General features: G+C 42.4%; 1 protein-coding gene across 3 annotated transcripts in view; it reads right to left on the bottom strand.

Annotated features, from left to right (window-relative positions):
- Positions 1-3,672: 3,672 nt before the first annotated feature.
- The window catches only part of CCDC30 (coiled-coil domain containing 30), a 148,253-nt gene continuing 131,023 nt past the window's right edge, over positions 3,673-20,902 (bottom strand). For 2 of the 3 annotated variants that reach the window (XM_024744775.1, XM_024744773.1), the window contains exons 15-19: positions 15,109-15,250; positions 11,211-11,347; positions 10,141-10,255; positions 4,387-4,451; positions 3,673-4,135 (exon numbers count right to left, since the gene is read on the bottom strand). In XM_024744775.1, the coding sequence (XP_024600543.1) occupies positions 3,958-4,135; positions 4,387-4,451; positions 10,141-10,255; positions 11,211-11,347; positions 15,109-15,250 (637 nt within the window). In that variant the 3' untranslated portion in view covers positions 3,673-3,957. The remainder of the gene's footprint in view (positions 4,136-4,386; positions 4,452-10,140; positions 10,256-11,210; positions 11,348-15,108; positions 15,251-20,902) is intronic. The other variant, XM_024744774.1, reaches the window with a different exon arrangement.

The following is a 20,902-nucleotide window of genomic DNA, read 5'->3' as shown; positions in this document are numbered from 1 at the left end:
TCTCCGGCGGAGGCGCAGGAAAAGCCGACCGAAGCCAAGCCCCGCCCCCGGAAGTTCTCCGCCTCCAGCGCCAAACTGGGCGCTGCGTGGGTGGCCAGCGCCTCCTTCCGTACCGACCACCCGGATGTCAGCCAGCTGTTAGTTCACCTGACTCTCCCTGGGTGCTGAGCCGGGCGGAAAAACTGGGCATTTATTGCTCAAGGTCAACGGACATCCTACTCACTTGGCTACACAAAGTGCAGTACAAATTATTCTCGCTCAGGCTAGGGGGCTTGGACTAGGCAGTCTTCAGGGTCCATATCAGCCTTTGAAATTAAGACCTATGTGAACCGTCATACGTGCGGTTTTCTACCCCTGTCCACTAGTGTGGAGCCCCACGGAAGCAAGAACTGTGTTCATCCTCAGCGTTTAGAACAGCCTGGCATATCAAGCTTGTTCAGTGAATACTCAGCACTTCCTTGAAGTCAGGACGCTAGGATTTTAATTCCAGTTCTCACACAGGCTTCCTCTTTCGTCACCTCCAAATCATATGCCGCAGAGCAGCTAGAGCTTTTAAAATAAATCTGCTTTTAAATCACTGCTGGTTCCCTGTATTTAGCATAAAATCTAGTTTCTTACATAAAAGGCGTACCTTACATTATCTGGCCACCACCTTCTTGGGACTCTGGCCTTCTGTTCCTTGAGGTCATGGAGTTCCCATACTCTCTTTAGGGCCTTGGTACTAGCTGTTAACTGTCTTTAATATTCTTCTAGATCTTAATGGGGATGGGGAGTGGTCTTGTAGCTCAGGTCTCAGCTCAGATATCACTCAGGAACATTGCACCCAATCTAAAGTAGCCCTCCGTCACACTTTCAGATACATTACTGGTTTATTTTATTCATCCATTCACCATCCAAAATTTTATGGTTTTCCCACCTCACCTGCAGCGTCACACACATTTAACTCCATGAAAATGAAACCAAGTCCCCCTAAACCTGGTTCCTCTGCCAAGCTTATGAATAACATATCCAAACCTTTATTCCCTTTCTTGTCCACCTGTTTCCATGAAAACTGAGGAGTACCAAAGAAAAGGCGGGACCGAAACTGAGTAGGACCCTGCAGGACACTCCCGTGTACAAAACCCTTTCCGTGTACCCCGTTTCTTGTTTGTAGAAAAAGGCTTCAGCCTCCCAGACCTTCCCTGAGTTACAAAGAACAGATTCAAGCAGATACTAATTAAGGAAGTGAGGGAATGCAGAAACAAAGGAAAAGCAGTCAAAAAGTTATAGTTCGATCACTTTGCTGCACACCTGAAACTAACACAACTTTGTTAATCAACTACACTCCAATAAAATTTTAAAAAAATTACAGTTCAGTAATAAAACAGAGTCCTAGTTCCTTCTCATGGGATATACATAACAATCTGACAGAAATTTTGAGTTCTGTAGGAACTAAGGCCCCCACCTAGGTGGAGGATGGTAACTACCTTCTGAGACTCCAGACTGGTGGGAACTAGAAGGTTGAGGATTGAGATTCCTGGAACACCACCCTGTTACCTCACCACCAACCAGTCGGAAGAAAGTCATACACCCTGAAGCCATCACCCCAAAAGATGCCTTTAAAAACTCTTCCCTGAAAACCATTGGGGAGTTCAGTTCTTTTGAGCAGGAGCGCCCATTCTCCTTGCTTGGCCCGTGCAATAAGCCTTCCTCTGCTCCAGATTCCAATGTTTGTTTGTCCTCACTGTGCTTTGGGCACATGGACTTGGGTTCAATGACAAAAACCGAGACTCTCCTTGCCTGTCTTCACAGGTGTGCCCACTATTGAATAGCACACAGTAGGGATTCAATAAATAGATTCAATGAATCCAGTGAATTGAATGAATTGGGTAAGGCTTAGATTCAATATCACAGCTGTTATTTTCTATATCCTTTGACCATCCTTTCTAGTTCAGTGGTCTGAGGAAGCAAGGATTACACATAAAAATTCAGTGTGTCTCAACTTAAGGGGTCTATTAAAAAATTTCTGGTTACTTTCTCTCTCCCCTTGGTCTCCCTCTCTACCTCCAGTTGAAGGTGAAGAAGAAAGAGGAGGAGAATAAGGAGGGAAAGGGGCAGGAAGGGAAGGAGCAGCACAAATCATCCTTCAGTATAGTTTTATACCAACTATTTAGAATAATTTTTAAAAAATTGATAATATCAAAAAAATTGATAATATCCAATGTTGATGAGGTTGTGGAAAAACTAGTACACTCAAACTGCTAGTGAAAATAAATAATGATGTCTAGTATTTGTTAAGCTTTTACTAAGTGCTAAACACATGTTTCATTTCATTTGGTCCTCACAGCTCTATGCGATAGGAACTACCATTGCTCCCATTTTATGGATTAAGAAATTGAGGCTTAAAGAGTTCAACTATAGAAACCATATGTTGACACAATCTTTTTTTAAAGTAATTCGACAAGTGACGTATCAAAACTATTAACATTTATATCTTTCGGAGCACAGGCTCTGGACGCACAGGCCCAGCGGCCATGGCTCACGGGCCCAGCCACTCGGCGGCATGTGGGATCTTCCCGGACTGGGGCACGAACCCGTGTCCCCTGCATCGGCAGGCGGACTCTCAACCACTGCGCCACCAGGGAAGCCCCTATGCTGATCTTGTAAATGTGTTTGATGGAGTACTCAAGAGAAGAAAAGAGCTACATCTACAAACACTTTCATCACAGCATAATCTTAAATAGTAAAAAAGTAGAAACAAAGGTCAAACAACAAGAGAATTTATAGGACATCAACATGATAGAATACCATGTGGCTTTAAAAAAATTTTATTTATTTATTTTTATTTATTTGCTTTTGGCTGCACTGGGTCTTTGTTACTGCGCATGGGCTTTCACTAGCTGCGGCAAACGGGCTACTCTTCGTTGTGGTGCACGGGCTTCTCATTGCAGCGTCCTCTCTTGTTGTGGAGCAGAGGCTCTAGGCACGCGGGCTTCAGTAGTTGCAGCACGCAGGCTCAGTAGTTGTGGCTCATGGGCTCTAGAGTGCAGTCTCAGTAGTTGTGGCACACAGGCTTAGTTGCTCCGTGGCATGTGGGATCTTCCCAGACCAGGGCTCGAACCCGTGTCCCCTGCATTGGCAGGTGGATTCTTAACCACTGCCCCACCAGGGAAGCCCTACCATGTGGCTTTTGAAAGAATAATTATGAAGACTGTTGAAACGTGGGAAAATGTTTTATGAAATATTAAATTTAAAATCAGACTATGAAAATGATTATACAATATGATAACCATTTAAAATATATACATTTGAATAAGAACCAGAAAAGAATAAATGAAAATAATTGTGTTAAGAATGTGGGCTTTATAGGTTTTTTTTTCTCAAATATTTGCTTTAACATGATTACATTGTTTTTACTTTTAAATTAAAAAATAAATAAGATAATACCCATGATAATAAGAATAGAAAGAATGCTGAATTAGCTGTATATGTGCTCTACTAAACAAAAACCTAATTAGGGACTTCCCTGGTGGTCCAGTGGTTAAGACTTTGCCTTCCAGTGCAGGGGGTGTGGGTTCGATCCCTGGTTGGGGAGGTAAGAGCCCACATGCCCTGGGGCCAAAAAACTAAAACATAAAAAACAGAAGCAATATTGTAACAAATTCAATAAAGGTTTAAAAAAAATCGTCCACATCAAAAAAAAAATCTTAAAAAAAAACCCCTAATTAAACCACTGAACTTAAGTCATGACATTGATGAATACAAGGCATTTGAGGATACCAAACAAACTTGAGAAATCCATTATTAGAACAGGTTTAATGAATTTATCAGCAATTTTGAAGACTCCTGGTTGACGTCCAGTGAGGATCTGTCATAACTCTTCTCCACGTCATGCTCCACCTTCACGCCCAAGCTTTAAGTTAGCAGCTTTGATCAGTCTAGTTTAGACACCAGTGATTTTATAGTTCTGACTTGGCCTTATTCTTGGATGTGATGTATTTCTTTCAGAGAAGCCACGTTTATGTATCCAGCTTCAGAATTCTGTGAACACGAAAGAGACTCGAGGGACTTGGTGTTTACCATTGCTTCTTCTGACCTATGTTCTTCAGTTTCTTGAAGACTTCCAGCTGACTCTATCAGACCCGTTCCTGAAAAACTAAGAATGGCCATGTGTGAGGACTTTGTATAGACAGGATCTCTCAGCAGCACTTTGGGGTTACAGAGTTAAGGCATCAATAGAATTTCAACTTTTGCAGGATCTTAGTTCCCCCTTGGCAGTGAAAGCGTGGAGTCCTAACCACTGGACCACCAGGAAAGTCCCTGCTATGCTTTCTCAAGCCAGCAACTAGAGCTAGCTAGGCAGCCATAACTCTCTGGCATGTGGATGATTGTCTTGATTTTACTCACCTGGAGTTTGGTAAGGGCACAATTTTATTCAATACTTCAAATTCAGGGATGTCACTAATTGTTTCCTAAAAGAAAAGAAAGGATGAATATTAAAAAATTATAACGATAAACCATTGGCGATATGATCCTAGAACTTATGCTTTATATATATTTTTGGTTAAAAATGTAATCCCCTCACCTTACACCTGTTAGACTAGCTATCATCAAAAAGACAAGAGATAACAAATGCTGGAGAAGATGTGGAAGAAAGGGAACTCTTGTGCACTGTTGGTGGGAATGTAAATTGGTGCAGCCACTATGGAGAACAGTATGGAGGTTCCTCAAAAAATTAAGAATAGAGCTACCATATGATCCAACTATCCCCCTTCTGGGTATATATCTGAAGGAAATGAAAACACTGTTCCAAAGAGATATCTGCACTCCATGTTTATAGCAGCATTATTTACCATAGCCAAGATATGGAAGCAACTTGTGTCCACTGATAGACGAATAGATAAAGAATATGCATACAATAGAATACTACTCAGCAAAAAACAAATTTTTTTTAAAAAATAAGGAAATCCTGCCATTTGTGACAACACGGATGGAACTTGAGGTCATCAGGCTGAGTGAAATAAGTCAGACAAAGAGAAAGACAAATACTGTATGAACTCATATACACTTGGAGTTTAAAAAAACCAAACTTATTGAAATAGAGACCAGATTTGTAGTTGTCAGGGATGGGGGAATTAGGTGAATGTGGTCAGAGGTATGAACTTCCCTTGTAAGAGAAATAAGTTCTGGGGATGTAATGTACAACATGATGATATACTTAACAGTACTGTATTGTATATATTGAAAGTAGCTAAGAGAGTAGATTTTTAAAAGTTCTTGTCATGAGGAAAAAAAATTGTAACTATATGAGATGACAGATGTTAACTAATCTTATTGTGATCATTTTGTAATACATATATATATCAAATCATTATATTGTACACCTTAAATTTATACAATGTTATATGCCAATTATATCAACAAAATTGGAGGAAAAACTGTAATCCCTAATACCTATAGAATATTTGGTAACTATACATGTCATACTTTCAACAACAAAAAACCAAACAACCCAATTAAAAAATGGGCAGAGGAGCTAAATAAACATTTCTTCCCAAAGAAGACATACAGATAGCCAATAGGCACATGAAAAGGTGTTCAACACTACCAATTATTAGGGAAATGCAAATCAAAACCACAATGAGATATTACCTCACACCCATTAGAATGGCTGTTATCATAAAGGCAAGAAATAACAAGTGTTGGCAAGGATGTGGAAAAAAGCAAACCCTCATATACTGTTGGTCGGAATGTAAATTGGTGCAGCCACTATGGAGAACAGTATGGAAATTCCTAAAACAACTACCACATGATCCAGTCCCACTTCTGGGTATTTACCTGAAGAATACAAAAACAGTAATTTGAAAAGCTATATGCACCCCTATGGCATTATTTATAATAGCCAAGATATGGAAACAACCTAAGTGCCCATCAAAGGATGAATGGATTAAGTAGATTATACATATATAAAAATGATATCTTGCCATCTGTGACAACATGTGTGGACCTTGAAGGTATTATGCTAAGTGAAATAAGTCAGACAGAGAAAGACAAATACCATATGATTTAACTCACATGTGGAATAATAATAATAAAAATGAACAAACCAAACCAAACAAAAATAAACACATAGATACAGAGAACAGAGTAGTGGTTACCAGAGGGGAAGGTGGGGGAGGGTGAAATGGGCAAAAGGGGGATGGATGGATGGATGGAATCTAAACTTTTGGTGGTGAGCATGCTGTAGTATATACAGAAGTCAAGGTATAATGTTACACACATGAAACTGATATAATGTTATAAACCAATGTTACCTCAATAAATAAAATTATTTTAAAAATAATAACTAAATGCCATACTTTTTATGTTAGCGCTTTTCACAAGCCTGCTTTTTATATCCACTTTTCTACGTGAATTACCTCATATTAGCTGATATAATCATTCCATTCTATTTGATGAGTTCTTAATACTCTGGTAAACATTTTCTGTCCCTTTAAATCATAAAAAAAAAAGTAACTGTTTTGAGCTCCATTACTTTAAGAACCAAATATTCTTTCTCAGGAAAATGTAGACCAAAACAGACCAGAGGCCTACTCACAGAGCATATAAAGACCATGTCAGAAAATGTGGGTTTTACTCTGAAGACTGCGGGAAATCCTTGCAGTGTTGAGTCATCGGCTCAGACTACATGTATTTTCTAAAGACCTCTCCGGCTATAGACTATAAGAACCATAGGACTTCAAAAGACAAAGCCTGGGAAGATGGGACAGGGGAGATGAGATGTGTCTTTCCAAGCAAGGGAAATACACGATTCAGAGGAGGAAACGGCAGAGCTTTTGGGGAAACAGTGAATAGGCTAGTTTCTTTTGATCAGGTTTGTCAGAAAGGTATTTGGAATATGGAACGTTCTTATGTGGCTTCAGTTCTTGTTTAGACATCAATAACTCCGGAAGCCTTCCCTAGCCACTCCAGACAGGTTGAGACACCACTCCTCCTGCTTCCTCAGCATTCTGGGCCTACTGCTCTTGTAGAACTTAGCGCATGGCAGTTGCCAGTTACACGATTGTCATTCTCACTGGGCACGAGTTCTGGGAAGACAGAGAGTATCTCTTGTTCACCATCATATTTAAACCATATGGGGAACAGCATGAGGCCTGGCACACTGTATATGGTCCATAAATATGTGTTGAATGAATAAACTTCGTCTTACAGACAAAGGCAGTCTCTGAAACTCTTTGACGTGAAGTACTATGAAATCAAGCAGTGTTTCACGACGATGGGTCTAGTGGCATGGGCAGGGCAGATTAGAAGAGGAGGAGAGATTGAAAGGAGATGAGTTAAGAAGTTGTTGCAGTGACCCAGGTGCTAAGTATTTGGGATGCAGTGGGTAACAAGATGGGCAGAGTTCCTGCTCTCTTGTAGTGTATAAGCCAACTGAGAAGAAGGATGGAATTACAATACAGGCAGCAACATGGTCTATTACAAAGGCTATGTCCCTGGTTACTCCAATGCCCCTGCAAGGGAAACAGTTGACTTGGAGTATTATGAGATAGTGGCTAAGAGCAGGGACCAGAGAGTGCTGTTTTCAGTCCTTGTTTTTCTATTTATCAGCTATGTGACCTTGGGCAATGATGTCACTTCACCTCTCCAGGTCTCAGATTCTTCAACTGTGAAAGTGGGAATGACAGGCTTTTCACATAAGGTTATTTTGTGGACTACAGGAGATAATATACATAAAATGCTTAGAACAGTCCCAGGCACATAGTAAGCACCCAACGAATGTCAAGCTGTCACCACTGTAGCCCCAAGAAAGGAAGCGACCTAGGATATGTCTGATCTCAGGGATCTATATACTGATCTATTTGCATATGTGGTAATCACTGAGAATCAACAGATCTTGGAAATGTAAGCAGTAGCTATGTGGCCTTTGACATATCATTCAACTTCTCTGGGTTTTATCCCCCTCCTGTGTAAAATGAGAGGATTGGATTGGAGGATCCTTAAGATTCTAAGTTTATAAACAGTTTTGGAGTTTATTCCAATAGGTGTCAAGATGTTACAACTTGGTACCTTTGTCACACGTGGGATATTGAGCTTGATATACTGTAGTTCTGACCCATGTGACATTTCTTATCTTGATTTGATGACAATATTGTGGATCTCAAAACTATTGGTCCTAAAAAATACTCCTTTAAGGCCTGTAACTCAGCACCGACAATACTATAGTGTTTATTCACGTATGTGTCTGTCCTTTTCTACTAGACTGAAGGTCTCTGAAAACAGGAACTATCTTCCATATTCCTAGGACCTATCACAGTTCTTGGAATTAATAAATTTTTGTTGAGGGCTTCCCCAGTGGTGCAGTGGTTAAGAATCCGCCTGCCAATGCAGGGGACATGGGTTCGAGCCATGGTCCAGGAAGATCCCACCTGCCGCAGAACAACAAAGCCCATGGGCCACAACTACTGAGCCTGTGCTCTAGAGCCCATGAACTACAACTACTGAGCCCGTGTGCCATAACTACTGAAGCCTGCGTGCCTAGAGCCCATGCTCCGCAACAAGAGAAGGCACCGCAATGAGAAGCCCGTGCACCACAATGAAGAGCAGCCCCCGCTCGCCTCAACTAGAGAAAGCCCACGTGCAGCAACGAAGACCCAACACAGCCAAAAATAAATGAGTAAAAATAATAAAGTTCCCTTTAATAAATAAATAAATCTTTGTTGAATGAATGATTAAGTAAAAGAGTGAATCACTAGACAATTAAGAACAGTTGTAGCTCAAGCAAAGCCATAAACTGTTGGAAATTAGGTCACATCATCTGGCAGTTCTACTTTTTTATTTTTTAAACATTTTTATTGGAGTATAATTGATTTACAATGGTGTGTTAGTTTCTGCTGTATAACAAAATGAATCAGCTATACATACACATATATCCCCATATCTCCTCCCTCTTGCGTCTCCCTCCCACTCTCCCTATCCCACCCCTCTAGGTGGTGACAAAGCACGGAGCTGATCTCCTGAACCCGTGTCCCCTGCATCGGCAGGCGGACTCTCAACCACTGTGCCACCAGGGAAGCCCGAGTTTAATTTTGTGTATGGTGTTAGGGAGTGTTCTAATTTCATTCTTTTACATGAAGCCATCCAGTTTTCCCAGCAGCACTTATTGAAGAGGCTGTCTTTTCTCCATTGTATATTCTTGCCTCCTTTATCAAAAATAAGGTGACCACGCGTTTGTGGGTTTATCTCTGGGCTTTCTGTCCTGTTCCATTGATCTATATTTCTGTTTTTGTGGCAGTTCTACTTTTGATAAAATCTGCAAAACAACTCAAAAACTTGGAAACTATCACCTTTCTGAGACCAAACATGCTGCAGGTCTTAACGCTCATAGCAACAGTACCCAATGAGCAGGATCTACTGTGAAAGATCCTAGGAAGAAACGCCTAGTAGGTGATACAAGCCAGGGAAGAAAGCAAGCAGCCTTCATCCTGGAGTCAGAATGCAACTCTGCTTACTGAAGTCCCTCTGGCTGACTGCTCACCAGCCAGACTCTGGACCTCATGGCAACAGAGACTTATTTGCTGCAGCTCTCTGGACTTGGCTACTTGCCAGCATGGATTTTTGTAACATAATTGCTTTTCTCTGACTCACATGTTCTCCTTAGGCTTGACTCCTTGCCAGACCAGACTAGCTTCACTTTACGTTTCTGAGCCTCAGATGGGCTCATCTCTCAGATGGGGCAAGAATAATACATGCTAAACAGGATAGCTGAGAAGGAGGCATCTGTGTGAGGACATTTAACATCCGTTCATTCTCAAATATTTATGGAGTATCTGTCCGTAGATACAATGGCATATGGGATGCAACCCTTGCCCTCCAGGATGTCGCTGCTGAGATGATGAGATAGAGAAGCGAAGAGGTGATGACAATACAGTGTGTTAAGGAAGAAGCTAGGAGACACACACAGTTTGCTTTGGGATCACACAGGAGGAGCACGTTGAACAAAAGCTGACCCAATGAAGAGCAAAGTTGGTCAAGAGCAGTCTCCAGGCCCGCTGCCCCAGTGTGCAGCCAGCGAGCTTCTTTGCTGCAGTCCACCATGAGGCCAAGTGCAGGCTACAGCTACACGCAGAAGATGAAGGAAGGTGAGAAGAGCAACCTTACCTCCCCTCTGCGGATCTGGATGCTCCTTATGATTCGCTCTAAGAGACCAACCTGTTGGGTGAGCCGGAGACTGTTTTCTTGTAGCTGCTTATTTTCTTTATCCAGGAAAAGTACTCTAAGGATGGCATAAATCAGAGGCATAACTAAACATGTCTGTATCCTTCCTAAAAACTCTCTCCCATTCCCCACTAGCTCTGAGTCTCAGCCCACTGTCAGATTTTAGAACTAACTTTGCCAGAATAATTCCCACCATATTCCAAGACCAAGTGAAAAATGAATAAGCCTCTGGCTTGTACACCGTCATTAAATACATACTGAGAACAGAGACACACTACATGCAAGAATATGAAAGGCACAATTCCAGCCCTTGAGAAACTTAAGGAAGGATACGATCCCACTTAGGGGAGGGACTCTGCATCCCTTCAAACACGGTTCATACACAGCCTACATCTGGTTCTGATCTCAGTCATCCCATGCTTTTGTTTCAGTAGTAGTAGTAGTAGAAGTAAATACAGTAGTAGCAGCAGCAACCATTTACCAAGTACTTCCTATCCACACAGTAAGCACTGAAAACTTTTCATGTATTAGCTCCTTTAATCCTCACAACCCCATAAAAGAGATACTGTTATGAAGCCTATTTTGCAGATGAGGAAACTGAGGCTCAGAGTGGGGAAAGTAACTCGTGTAAGAAGATAAAACCAGAAAGTCATTGAGCTGGGATGCCAGCCTGCTTCTCTCTTGGTCTACACCTTGATTCCATAGGTGCCAAATGATAAACGTGAGTGTCAACACACACAAAGGGAAGGGCCCGAATGAGCAGAGCTGGGTCCTCAGGAGGCAATGTTGCCATGAAAGAGCCTATCTGAATGCCCAGCCCTCCTTCTCCACGATATTTTTCTCTTTAATTTCACAACTCTGCCACTTGTATGGACTGCTAAAAACAGCACAATGGCAGAGAAACAGTTATCAGATAGGCCGCTAACTCAGAGGACTACCTCTGGAAAGATCTCTTTGTGGAGGGAGAAACCTCCTCTTTGTGGAGCTCACAGGTGACTCAGGCAGGCACCCACCTGCTCTGGACCGAAGATATTATCCATTTATTGCCGTGGATCAATTCCTCTTGCTCTGTGAGCTGTTCCAGAAGTTTCCTCTTTTCTAGGAGCAGGATATCATTTTGGGTGGTGATCTGGTCCTGGAATGCCTTCTCCTAGGGATAATAAAGCCCCCTAATTACCCCGGAAGGAAAAATAATCACACATTTAAGAGCATCAGCCTGTTTCTACACTCTGACAGCAAATTGCCTTGTGAACTTCTTCTCTCCTGTCTTCTAGTCTGTCTTTATCTGTTTGCTGAATTGTCAGCTAGACGGTTCTTCTATTTATCTTGGTTATTTTATGTCATGTATTTTGTTTGGACATTTACTCATTCTTTTGGGTTAACATTTAAAAATATCTGAACGCTCAACTCCCAGTAAGGTCCCAATGCTCTCATCTGTATTCTAATTCCATAGGTTATCGAGTCACTAACAAATACAACTGAATTCTCTGAATCTCCATATTGAGAAAGATTTCCATGTAACACATTTCCATCTGCTTTGTAGTTATAGTCTTTTTAAGGCAAAGGGAGGAAGACGGGAATCTAGCCACCTCACCTGACAACCAATGTCAGGGTCTCAGTTGGCTTGGCAAGTTCAGCATGTAAACCGGGTACCGAGAATATTCTTGCAGTGATGATGCTGAAATGATTTCTAGCTTGACACCATGTTTCATTACCTACCAACGTTTTCCCTGGAAGCAATAGCTAGCGAAGTTATAGCTAAAATGATAAAGGATTATATTTTGTGAAAAAACTCTAACATTCTTATATTGAGTCAGCAGATATACAGTAAATATCACTGTTGGTGAGGAGTTTAGAAGCTCACAAGTGTAGAACTGCCCTTTTCACTTCACCAAGAGCCTGTCAATGGTGACAGGCAAGTGCCTTCACCTATTTGTGTTTGTTTCCACCTGCCAGGTGTGGGAGCGAGTGGGGATGGGAGGAGAAACACCACCTCTGGTAGATGGGTGAATCACAGGGTTAAGAGCGGCAACTTTCCATCTTTTAATAAGGTACTAATATAGATCATTCAGAAAAGACTGTCCATATATGTGGTATCTAAAAAAACCCAAGCAACAAAGAAAACCAGACTCGTAGATACAGAGAACAGATTGGTGGCTGCCAGAGGTGGAGAGGGGTGGGCGAAGTGGGTGAAAGCAGTCAAAAGGTACAAACTTCTGGTTATTAATAAGCCATAAAGATATAATGTACAGCACGATGACTACAGTTAGTAATACTGTACTGCATATGAGAAAGTTGCGAAGACATTAGACCTTTAAAGTTCTCATCACAAGAAAAATATTTGTAACTATGTGTGGTGATGGATGTTAACTAGACTTATTGCGGTGAACATTTAGCAATATATATAAATAGCAAATCATTATGTTATATACCTGAAACGAATCAAATGTTATGTCAATTATAATTCAAAGTGAAAGAAAGAAAGAAAGGCTGTCCATCTATTATTAAGGAATTGTAAGGAAGGAGATTACAGTATGTTTTGAAACAAACTCTTCCAGATCTTAAAGTCCTTCATCCAGGACCCTTCAATGTCTAACAATAGTCTTGCCTGCTATTATGGAAATATATTTATGAGAAGGATTGAGAATATAAGCAGCTACCCCACAAATAATGCTCTCTGCAGTTATAACTGGATTAGAAAGGAAATTGAGTGGGGCAGGCTACTGACACCCTGTCCGTTGGAAATACTGTATGTTTTAGAACCAAAAAATCAGGACATCTGCTCTAATAATAGGATAAAGTATTTGGGGAAATCTGGTTTGGGTGGTCACACAGTCAGAGGACTCATCTGGCTCACTGTATAAAGAGGAGGCTGAAGGAACGAAGCCCCCCAAAGTGGCATTATTTTCTGGAGATTAGGTGCTTAGAAAGTGAGCCCAGCTTTTGTATGCTCGGGGCTCTGGTTCACGGGCCCTAAAATAAGTAAAATCAGGAGCTCCAGGTTTGTACCACTGCGGCACATCTACTGATTAACACACTTCTAAGAGATTTTACACTAAGAAGAAAATAACATTTATGAAAATGTATATGTGCCAGGTCCCACGTTAGGCATTTTGTATTTTAATCCTCACAAAAACCTTGTGAGGTAGGGATTATTTCCCCATTTACAGAGGCAGAAAATGATGCACAGGGACTCGGGCAAGGTCACAGAACTATCAAGCGGCAGGGCTAGACTTTGCATCCAAGTCTGTCCAAGGCCAACACCAACCACTCTTTCCTCGCCTCTGCTTACTTGCAGTCTCCAGTTAATTTCATGGAGGCCTGTGGTATTTTGGGCAGATGTGTTAGTTTCCTAGGACAGCGGTAACAAATTACTACAAACTGGGCAGCTTAAAACAACAAGAATTTATTTTCTCACGGTTCTGGAGGCCAGTAAGGTGTGGACAGGGTTAGTTCTGGGGGTGCTCAGGGAGAATCTGTTCCGTGTCTCTCCCCTAGCTGGTAGTTGCTAGCAATCCTTGGTGTTTCTTGGCCTGTGGCTTCATCACTCCGATCTCTGCCTCTATCATCACATGGCCTTCTTCCCCTGTGTCTGTCTTTGTCTGTGTCTTTTCCTCTTCTTATAACGATACTAGTCATATCGGATTTAGGGTTCACGCTAATCCAGTATGACCTTGTTTTAACTGTTTATGCCTGAAAACACCTTACATCTAAATGAGGTCACATTCTGAGGTTCTGGGTAGACATGGATTTTGGGGGTACACTGGAATACAGTACAGTCAGGAAACATGCCTGCTGAAAGCAGGAGGCTGGTTTTGCCATGTAAGTCTGGAAGTGGAAGGCAGGCATCACAAGGAAGAATGGGTAATACAGAATAGGTTGATGATATTTCTGGGGGGCCCATGAACCAAGGTTGCTACTTTCTTCTGTTTTACTTTCTATATTGTCTTACTAGTTGTGGATCTGAGTCTTTAAAAGTTGGATGAATTAGTGCCAAAATAGGAGAGTACTGCAAAATCTAACATATTTTCCTTTTTTACTACAGTTTAGAGTACCAAGAGGATTTTTTAAAACTAAAAACACAACAATGGTGACCCATCTGTTATAATCCTCAAATGTTTTCTGTGTATAACCTAAGGATTCTTACCCTGGAGTCCTATAATAGCCCATGGAATAACTGAATTTACATCAACTGTTTTGGTATCCTTGGCACATAATGGTGGTATGATGAAAATTTGTTGGGTGAAGAAATGAGTAATTTAAGACTGAGGACAATGTTTTCAAAATTCGGAAATGGGCTGGGGATCTCCAGAAGGGAAACATTCCTGGCCCAATCAGTTGCTCTCCATTTTGAATGGATGTAGTTTAATGCTCTCAAGGCCATATGTCATTTGATCCCATTCATCTGTCCCATTTCCTTCTTACCCACACACTAGAAAGTCACACAGGGGCGACGAGACAGACAAAGAAACCAGGGATATTTAGAAAACAGCCTGAAGGCTCTAGTCAAGGACTGATGAAAGAATAGGGGTCATCTGTTTTCACTGCCATTTAAAACTGACAGAAATGTGAGGCAAAATGAAGGCTGCATGAAGTAGGAATGAGTTACGGAGGGTGGTCTGGAAGTCTCTGCTGCAGGGTGATTAAGAAGGTACTTTCGTTTGAAGGCAAGACGCTAGGCCTAAGCAGCAGTGCAGAATGTTTTCAGTGTCTAATTTGATCTAGCATCGCTATGAGTCTTACACACTTTGGGGCAGGGCTTAGACAATTACTCAAATTGAAAAAGGGTGCAAAGAAAAGAAATGGAAACCTGGGCTATGAAGAGGCCACAAATACATTAAAAAACGAGTGGGCTTCCTCCAGATGACCAACACCAGCATCACCAGTGAGCTCTCCACCTTTTCGCCTCACCTTTTCCATTTGTTGCTGCAGGGCTCCAATCTCATTTTCAAGTTGTTTGATTCTCTCATCTCGGAGTTCTACTTCATGAACTAAACGATCCTTGACTCTGCGAAGCTTGGCTTTGTGGTGGTGATGCTTCTCATTATAGTTTCTACAAAAGCAAATTCAAATATAGGTGCACCTGAACACAGTGAAAACTACTTTGCCTCCTCAGTATGCACCTTTCTTGGGTTTCCTCTTCTTGCTTTGTCAGGGCCTCTGGCACCACAGATGGAGACCTGCCCTGCCTCACATCTGCAGGACTCCTTGCCCCCCGGCTGGGGAGAATGGACCAAGTACAACGTCCTAAATAACACAAGATTCCGTCATCTCCAACTCAGGAAACTCCTCGACTTCTGATCCCTGACATCTATCAATTTGGAATCCTGCTCCACTGATTCAGTCATTAATTTAAAATTTTCTAGCTCTTGGCTACACCCTCGGACAGTGATATAACCCACTACTTCTATCTTGTCTATTTTCCAGATAAGTGGGTTTGCTCTCAGTTCTTGCCTTGGGTCTAGACTTTTAAATGCCAATTCTATATGTCTCTGCTCAAGACTCTTACTCTGAGTCTGACATAAATTTGACTTACCACTAATAAACACATGAAAAGATGTTCAACATCATTAGCTATAAAGAAAATGCAAATCAAAATTACAATGAGATGCCACTTCACACCTAGTAGAATGGCTAAAATAAAAAAGAAAGATAATAACAAGTGCTGAGAAGGATGTGGAGAAACTGGAACACTCATACACTGCTGGTAGGAATGGCAAATGGAAAAAGCCTGGCAGTTTCTCAAATGGTTAAACGTAGAGCCATACGACCTAGCAATTCCATTCCTAGGTATATACCCAAGGGGAATGAAAACATATGTCCACACAAAAACTTGTCCATGAATGTCCATAGTAGCACTATTCACAACAGCCAAAAGGTTAAAACAACCCTCGGGCTTCCCTGGTGGCGCAGTGGTTGAGAGTCCACCTGCCGATACAGGGGACACAGGTTCATGCCCCGGTCCAGGAAGATCCCACATGCTGCGGAGCGGCTGGGCCCGTGAGCCATGGCCACTGAGCCTGCGTGTCCGGAGCTGGAGAGGCCACAGCAGTGAGAGGCCCGCATAACGCAAAAAAATATAAGCAAAAAAAAAAAAAAAAAAAAAAACAACCCAAGTTTCCATCAACTGATGAATCAATAAACAAAATATGGAGTATCTGTACAATGGAACATTATTCCTACAGAAAGGAATGAAGTACTGATACATGCTACAACATGAATGAACTTTGAAAGCACTATGCTAAGTGAATGAAGCCAGTCACAAAGGACCACATATTTTACAATTCCATTCAGATGAAATGTCCAGAAGAGACAAATATAGAGTGAGAGAAAGTACGTTAGTGATTGCCTGGGGCTGGGGAGTATAGCTAAAGAGTTTCTTTTTGGGGTAATGAAATCAATTGTGGCGATGGATGTACAACTAAAAGCCTCTGATTTGTACATTTTCCATGGGTGAACTGTATGGTATGTGAATTATATCTCAATAAACCTGCTATTAAAAAAAAAGACAACAAAAATCTGAGTTACCATTTCAAGCTACTACAACAGCTAATCCTGAGTAAATAAGAAAATAGATTAAAGCCTGCATACCACCACTAGGCAAACTGCTCTGAAGATGACTGTGCTTTCCAAATGAGAATATTGTTACTCAGAAAGTGCTTCTTCAAATGAAAAATTAAGAACTTTCACTTTGAACTTAAGGCAGGAAATAGATGGGCTCCAGGGTAGCCATTTACAACTGGCCTCCTGGTCACATTTCTTGGGGGGAGAAAAAGTTGGGCTTCCGGCCGGACGCTTACAAGTAACTAGCCTTCTGTTTGCATTTCCTGAGACAGGAGATAGGTGGGCTCCAGGTTAGGCATTTACAGCCAGCCTCCTGTTTGCTCTCTGAAATGGAAGTAACAGCGGAGACAGGGTAAAAAACAGCCAGGCTTTGTCTCCTGTGGATGCCTTAAGATAACAGTCACGGCAGGGACAGAGAGGGGCTAAACCCCGTTTGAGGAAAAGAACAAGAGGTCATACATTTCCCATCCTTGGGGCAAGGGAGACACTACATGTGTGCAGAAAGCCTCCTTGGGGGTCAAAAAGGAGGGGGCACCATCCGATAATATGTGATGCTAAGGCGGCCCATAGGCCTCTGGGCTGGAATCCATCTTGGAAAAAAGGTTGCGCACGCATGTTGGGGAGGGTGCTAGGGCAGGTCAGGTGTGGAAAAAGAAACCAGGTAATTGGCCAAAGGTAAACAAAGACCCGGAAGAACTGCCCTATGTAGATGATTTAACCGCTTCTTTACTGCACTCCTCCTCATTAGGTGGGATGCCCACACCCTTTCTCTCCAGGTGTGCATCTCTGCCTTGCTTCTATCTTAACTAAACATTCTCTGTGTGCTCTCCCAACTTGTTGTTGTGGTATGTCTCTAATAATAAACTTCGTACCCGTTTTTACAGTTTTTGCCTCTGTGAGAAATGCATTTTTCACTGGGGGCAAGAGCTAGGGGGTCTGGTGGCTTGGATTCCTGGTTTTCATCCAGGCTACCCAGGTTCAATTCCTGGGCAGAGAATTAAGATCTAGCTTCGCGCCACCGCTCACTGCTGCCTCTCTGAGATCAAACCTGAGGTCTAATAACACAAAATCACTCTGAACCAGGATTTCTGTACTACTGACATTTTAGGCCAGATCATTCTTTATTGTAGAGAGCTGACCTGTACTTTGAAGAATGCTTAGCGGCATCCTTGGCCTCCACTCACAAGATGCTAGTAGCACCTTCTACAGTGTGACAACCTGAAAAGTCTCCAGACATTGCCAAGTGTCTCCTTGCCCTGGAAGGCAAACTATCCCCTACTGAAAACCATTGCTCTAGCTAACGTTCCTAAACTAGGTTTGCTCTAAGCCAACAGCAGTGGTTCTCAAACTGTGTTCTGACCAGCAACACCATCATCACCTGGCAACTTGTTAAGTCTCAGGCTCTATCCCAGAATTACAGAATAAGAAAGTCTGGAGGAGGATCTGTGTTTTACTAGGTCCTCCAGGGGGTTCTGATGCAGGCTAAAGTTTGGGAGAAACCCTTGGGGGACCTCCTCACTACTTCTGTTTCATTGTGAACAGACTACTTGTGGCAGGCTGTAAGGGCAGAATGGCCTTTCTTCATTCCTGCTAACAGAACTCAAGTTCATTTAGGTGTCCATAAGGATCCCTTGATCTCAAGGAAGGTGGGTGGGCCCCATGTGTGTGCAGGGTGGGGATTGGGTGTGTGAGACAGGTAAGTCCTGCTGGGCATTTCAGGAAAAGCTGAGAATTTGAACAAAGGTCTCTCTTTGATCTGGCTGCCCTCCTGCCGAGGCTGTTACCTGCAGCTACAGTCGCTGCCTTGTAACCACGAGGTATGAAGCCTAAGGACAAAGCCATCAGCCCGCCAAGCATGGCAGAGGAGGAGGAGGGAAAGAGCCTGTCCTTAAGGATGCTACTGAGCAGCTGAATCGATCTCCATAATCATCTTCCTCCAGATTCCTTGTTATATAAGAAAAAAAAAGTTTGTTTAAATATGTTAGTCAGGTTTTTTTGCTATCTGTGGTCAATTACATCCTGATATCTTAAAAACAGAAAAACGAAACAAACAAAACAGTATTCTAATGCTCTCTCTAGCCTCTGATTTCCCTGAATGCCTAGAGATTTGAATAATGCCTTTTTAACTGAAAGGAAAAGTGTTTAAGGAATGAAGCATCTGCTCTCTGTCAGTGTAGGCACAGGAGGGCACAGTCATTCAGGCCTATGATGCTGGGCAGTTTGCCTATGTCAACTGTCTGGGGCTCTGACACTCAAACTGGAGGAAGTCCTAACTAAGTGAAGGGAACTAACGTGTGCTGCAGGTTTATCACAAGACACCTCGCATGCTTTTAAAGCAAACTTGTGAAGGTGATGTCCTCACTCTATGGCCCAGGAGATGGATGCTGTGCAGTAAGCTCAGTGGGTCTGGGTTTCTAGTCTTTGTCCTACCTGATAATGTCTCTGTATACTGGTGGCTTTGGGCCACACCAGATATTTTATGCTAACAAAATGATTCATGGTGAATGCATTTTTGTTCACCTTGGGCCTGGGCCATGCTGGATCAGTTTGACTATTCAGGGTTTGGAGAACTGGAGACTAAGTAGTTAAGGTCAATCCCAGGAGCTCTCTGTCCTCCTGACTAATCCCCGATTAAATCCCTGGATGTCAAGGCTCAGGTGAGTTTCTCTGGCGGGGAATGCTTCATATATATTGCCACACAACGTTGCTGGGAGAATTAAGCACTGTCCATACTACTCCACTGGGAGAGGACAATGGGAAGCTTGCTTGCATCTTGTCTCTCCTGAACTCTTGCTGCATGCTTTTTTAATCTGTATCCTTTCACTGTAATAAACCATAACCATGAGTGTAAAATCTTTCCTAAGATCTGTAAGTCCTAATGAATCTCCAGACCTGAGGGTGGTCTTGAAGACTCCTGACACAGAGGGAAGTTACTTTTACAGAGAAGAATCTGATTCCAGAGCCTGTGATCTCCCACTATGCCCCAGTGCTATAATACCAGCAAAGCCAGGCAAACCGGATATTGTCAATTTCTCTTGATGAGATATTTTGTTTTACATAAAAACTAGGAACCAGATGGGAGAGGAAGAGCAAAGCAGACTTATTTAGATACTAATTCTAGTCAAACTATGATGGAATAGCTACTCCAAGAGAGTCTTATGTTGTTGTAAGTTATATCTTACCTCTAAATGTGTTTTTGCAAGACTCTTCCATTTTCCAAAGTAGTGTCCCTCTCTCTCCTACTTGCTGATTGTAAATAAAAGAATCACTTTGTAGGGACTTCCCTGGTGGCGCAGTGGTTGAGAGTCTGCCTGTCAATGCAGGGGACATGGGTTTGATCCCTGGTCCAGGAAGATCCCACATGCCACGGAGCAACTAAGCCCGTGTGCCACAACTACTGAGCCTGCGCTCTAGAGCCCACAAGCCACAACTACTGAAGCCTGTGTGACTAGAGCCTGTGCTCTGCAACAGGAGAAGCCAACGCAATGAGAAGCCCGCGCACCGCAACAAAGAGTAGCTCCCGCTTGCCGCAACTAGAGAAAAAGCCCACGCGCAGCAACCAAGACCCAATGCAGCCAAAAAAGTAAAATTAAAATAAAAAAAAAAAGAATCATTTTGTATATTGTTCCCTTAGAAGATTAATTTAGCTGTTAGCCAGATGCCAAGCTGAGAAGTTTGAATTCTGGTAGGCCAGAGACATGCATACCGGGCCTTGTCACCAGATTGTCAGCGCGTGTGGCAGTGACTGACTGTGGGGATTGTCCCCAATCCATTTTCTCCTTCTTCTGTCATTATAGAGCCCCGGATTTAGCTTGGCACTTGGTCGCTCAAATAGGAACTGCATTTTCTGGCTTTCATTGCAGTTAGATGAGGCTATGGGAATAAGTTCTGGCCAACAGCCGGAGTGGAAGTAGTGAGCCTTCCAGGAGAATGGAATGCCTTTGCTGTCCCCTCTTTCTCCCTTCTTGTAGGAAGAAATGTGGATATGGTAGTGAACCACCTGAACCATGTGGCTAAGTGCTAAAGAGGCTGGAGCAACAACAAGGAAGGAGTCTAGACTCCGGAAACATGGAGCTACCATATCCATCCTGCACTTTTAGGTAAGAGAGAAAACCCTCCCTTTTTTTTTTTTTTTTTTTTT

This window comes from Neophocaena asiaeorientalis, unplaced genomic scaffold (genome assembly GCF_003031525.2).
Source record: "Neophocaena asiaeorientalis asiaeorientalis breed wild unplaced genomic scaffold, Neophocaena_asiaeorientalis_V1.1 scaffold478, whole genome shotgun sequence".
Classification (NCBI taxonomy): Eukaryota; Metazoa; Chordata; class Mammalia; order Artiodactyla; family Phocoenidae; genus Neophocaena; species Neophocaena asiaeorientalis.
Note: the sequence above shows the minus strand (reverse complement) of the source record. Positions and strands in the feature narration are given on the sequence as shown.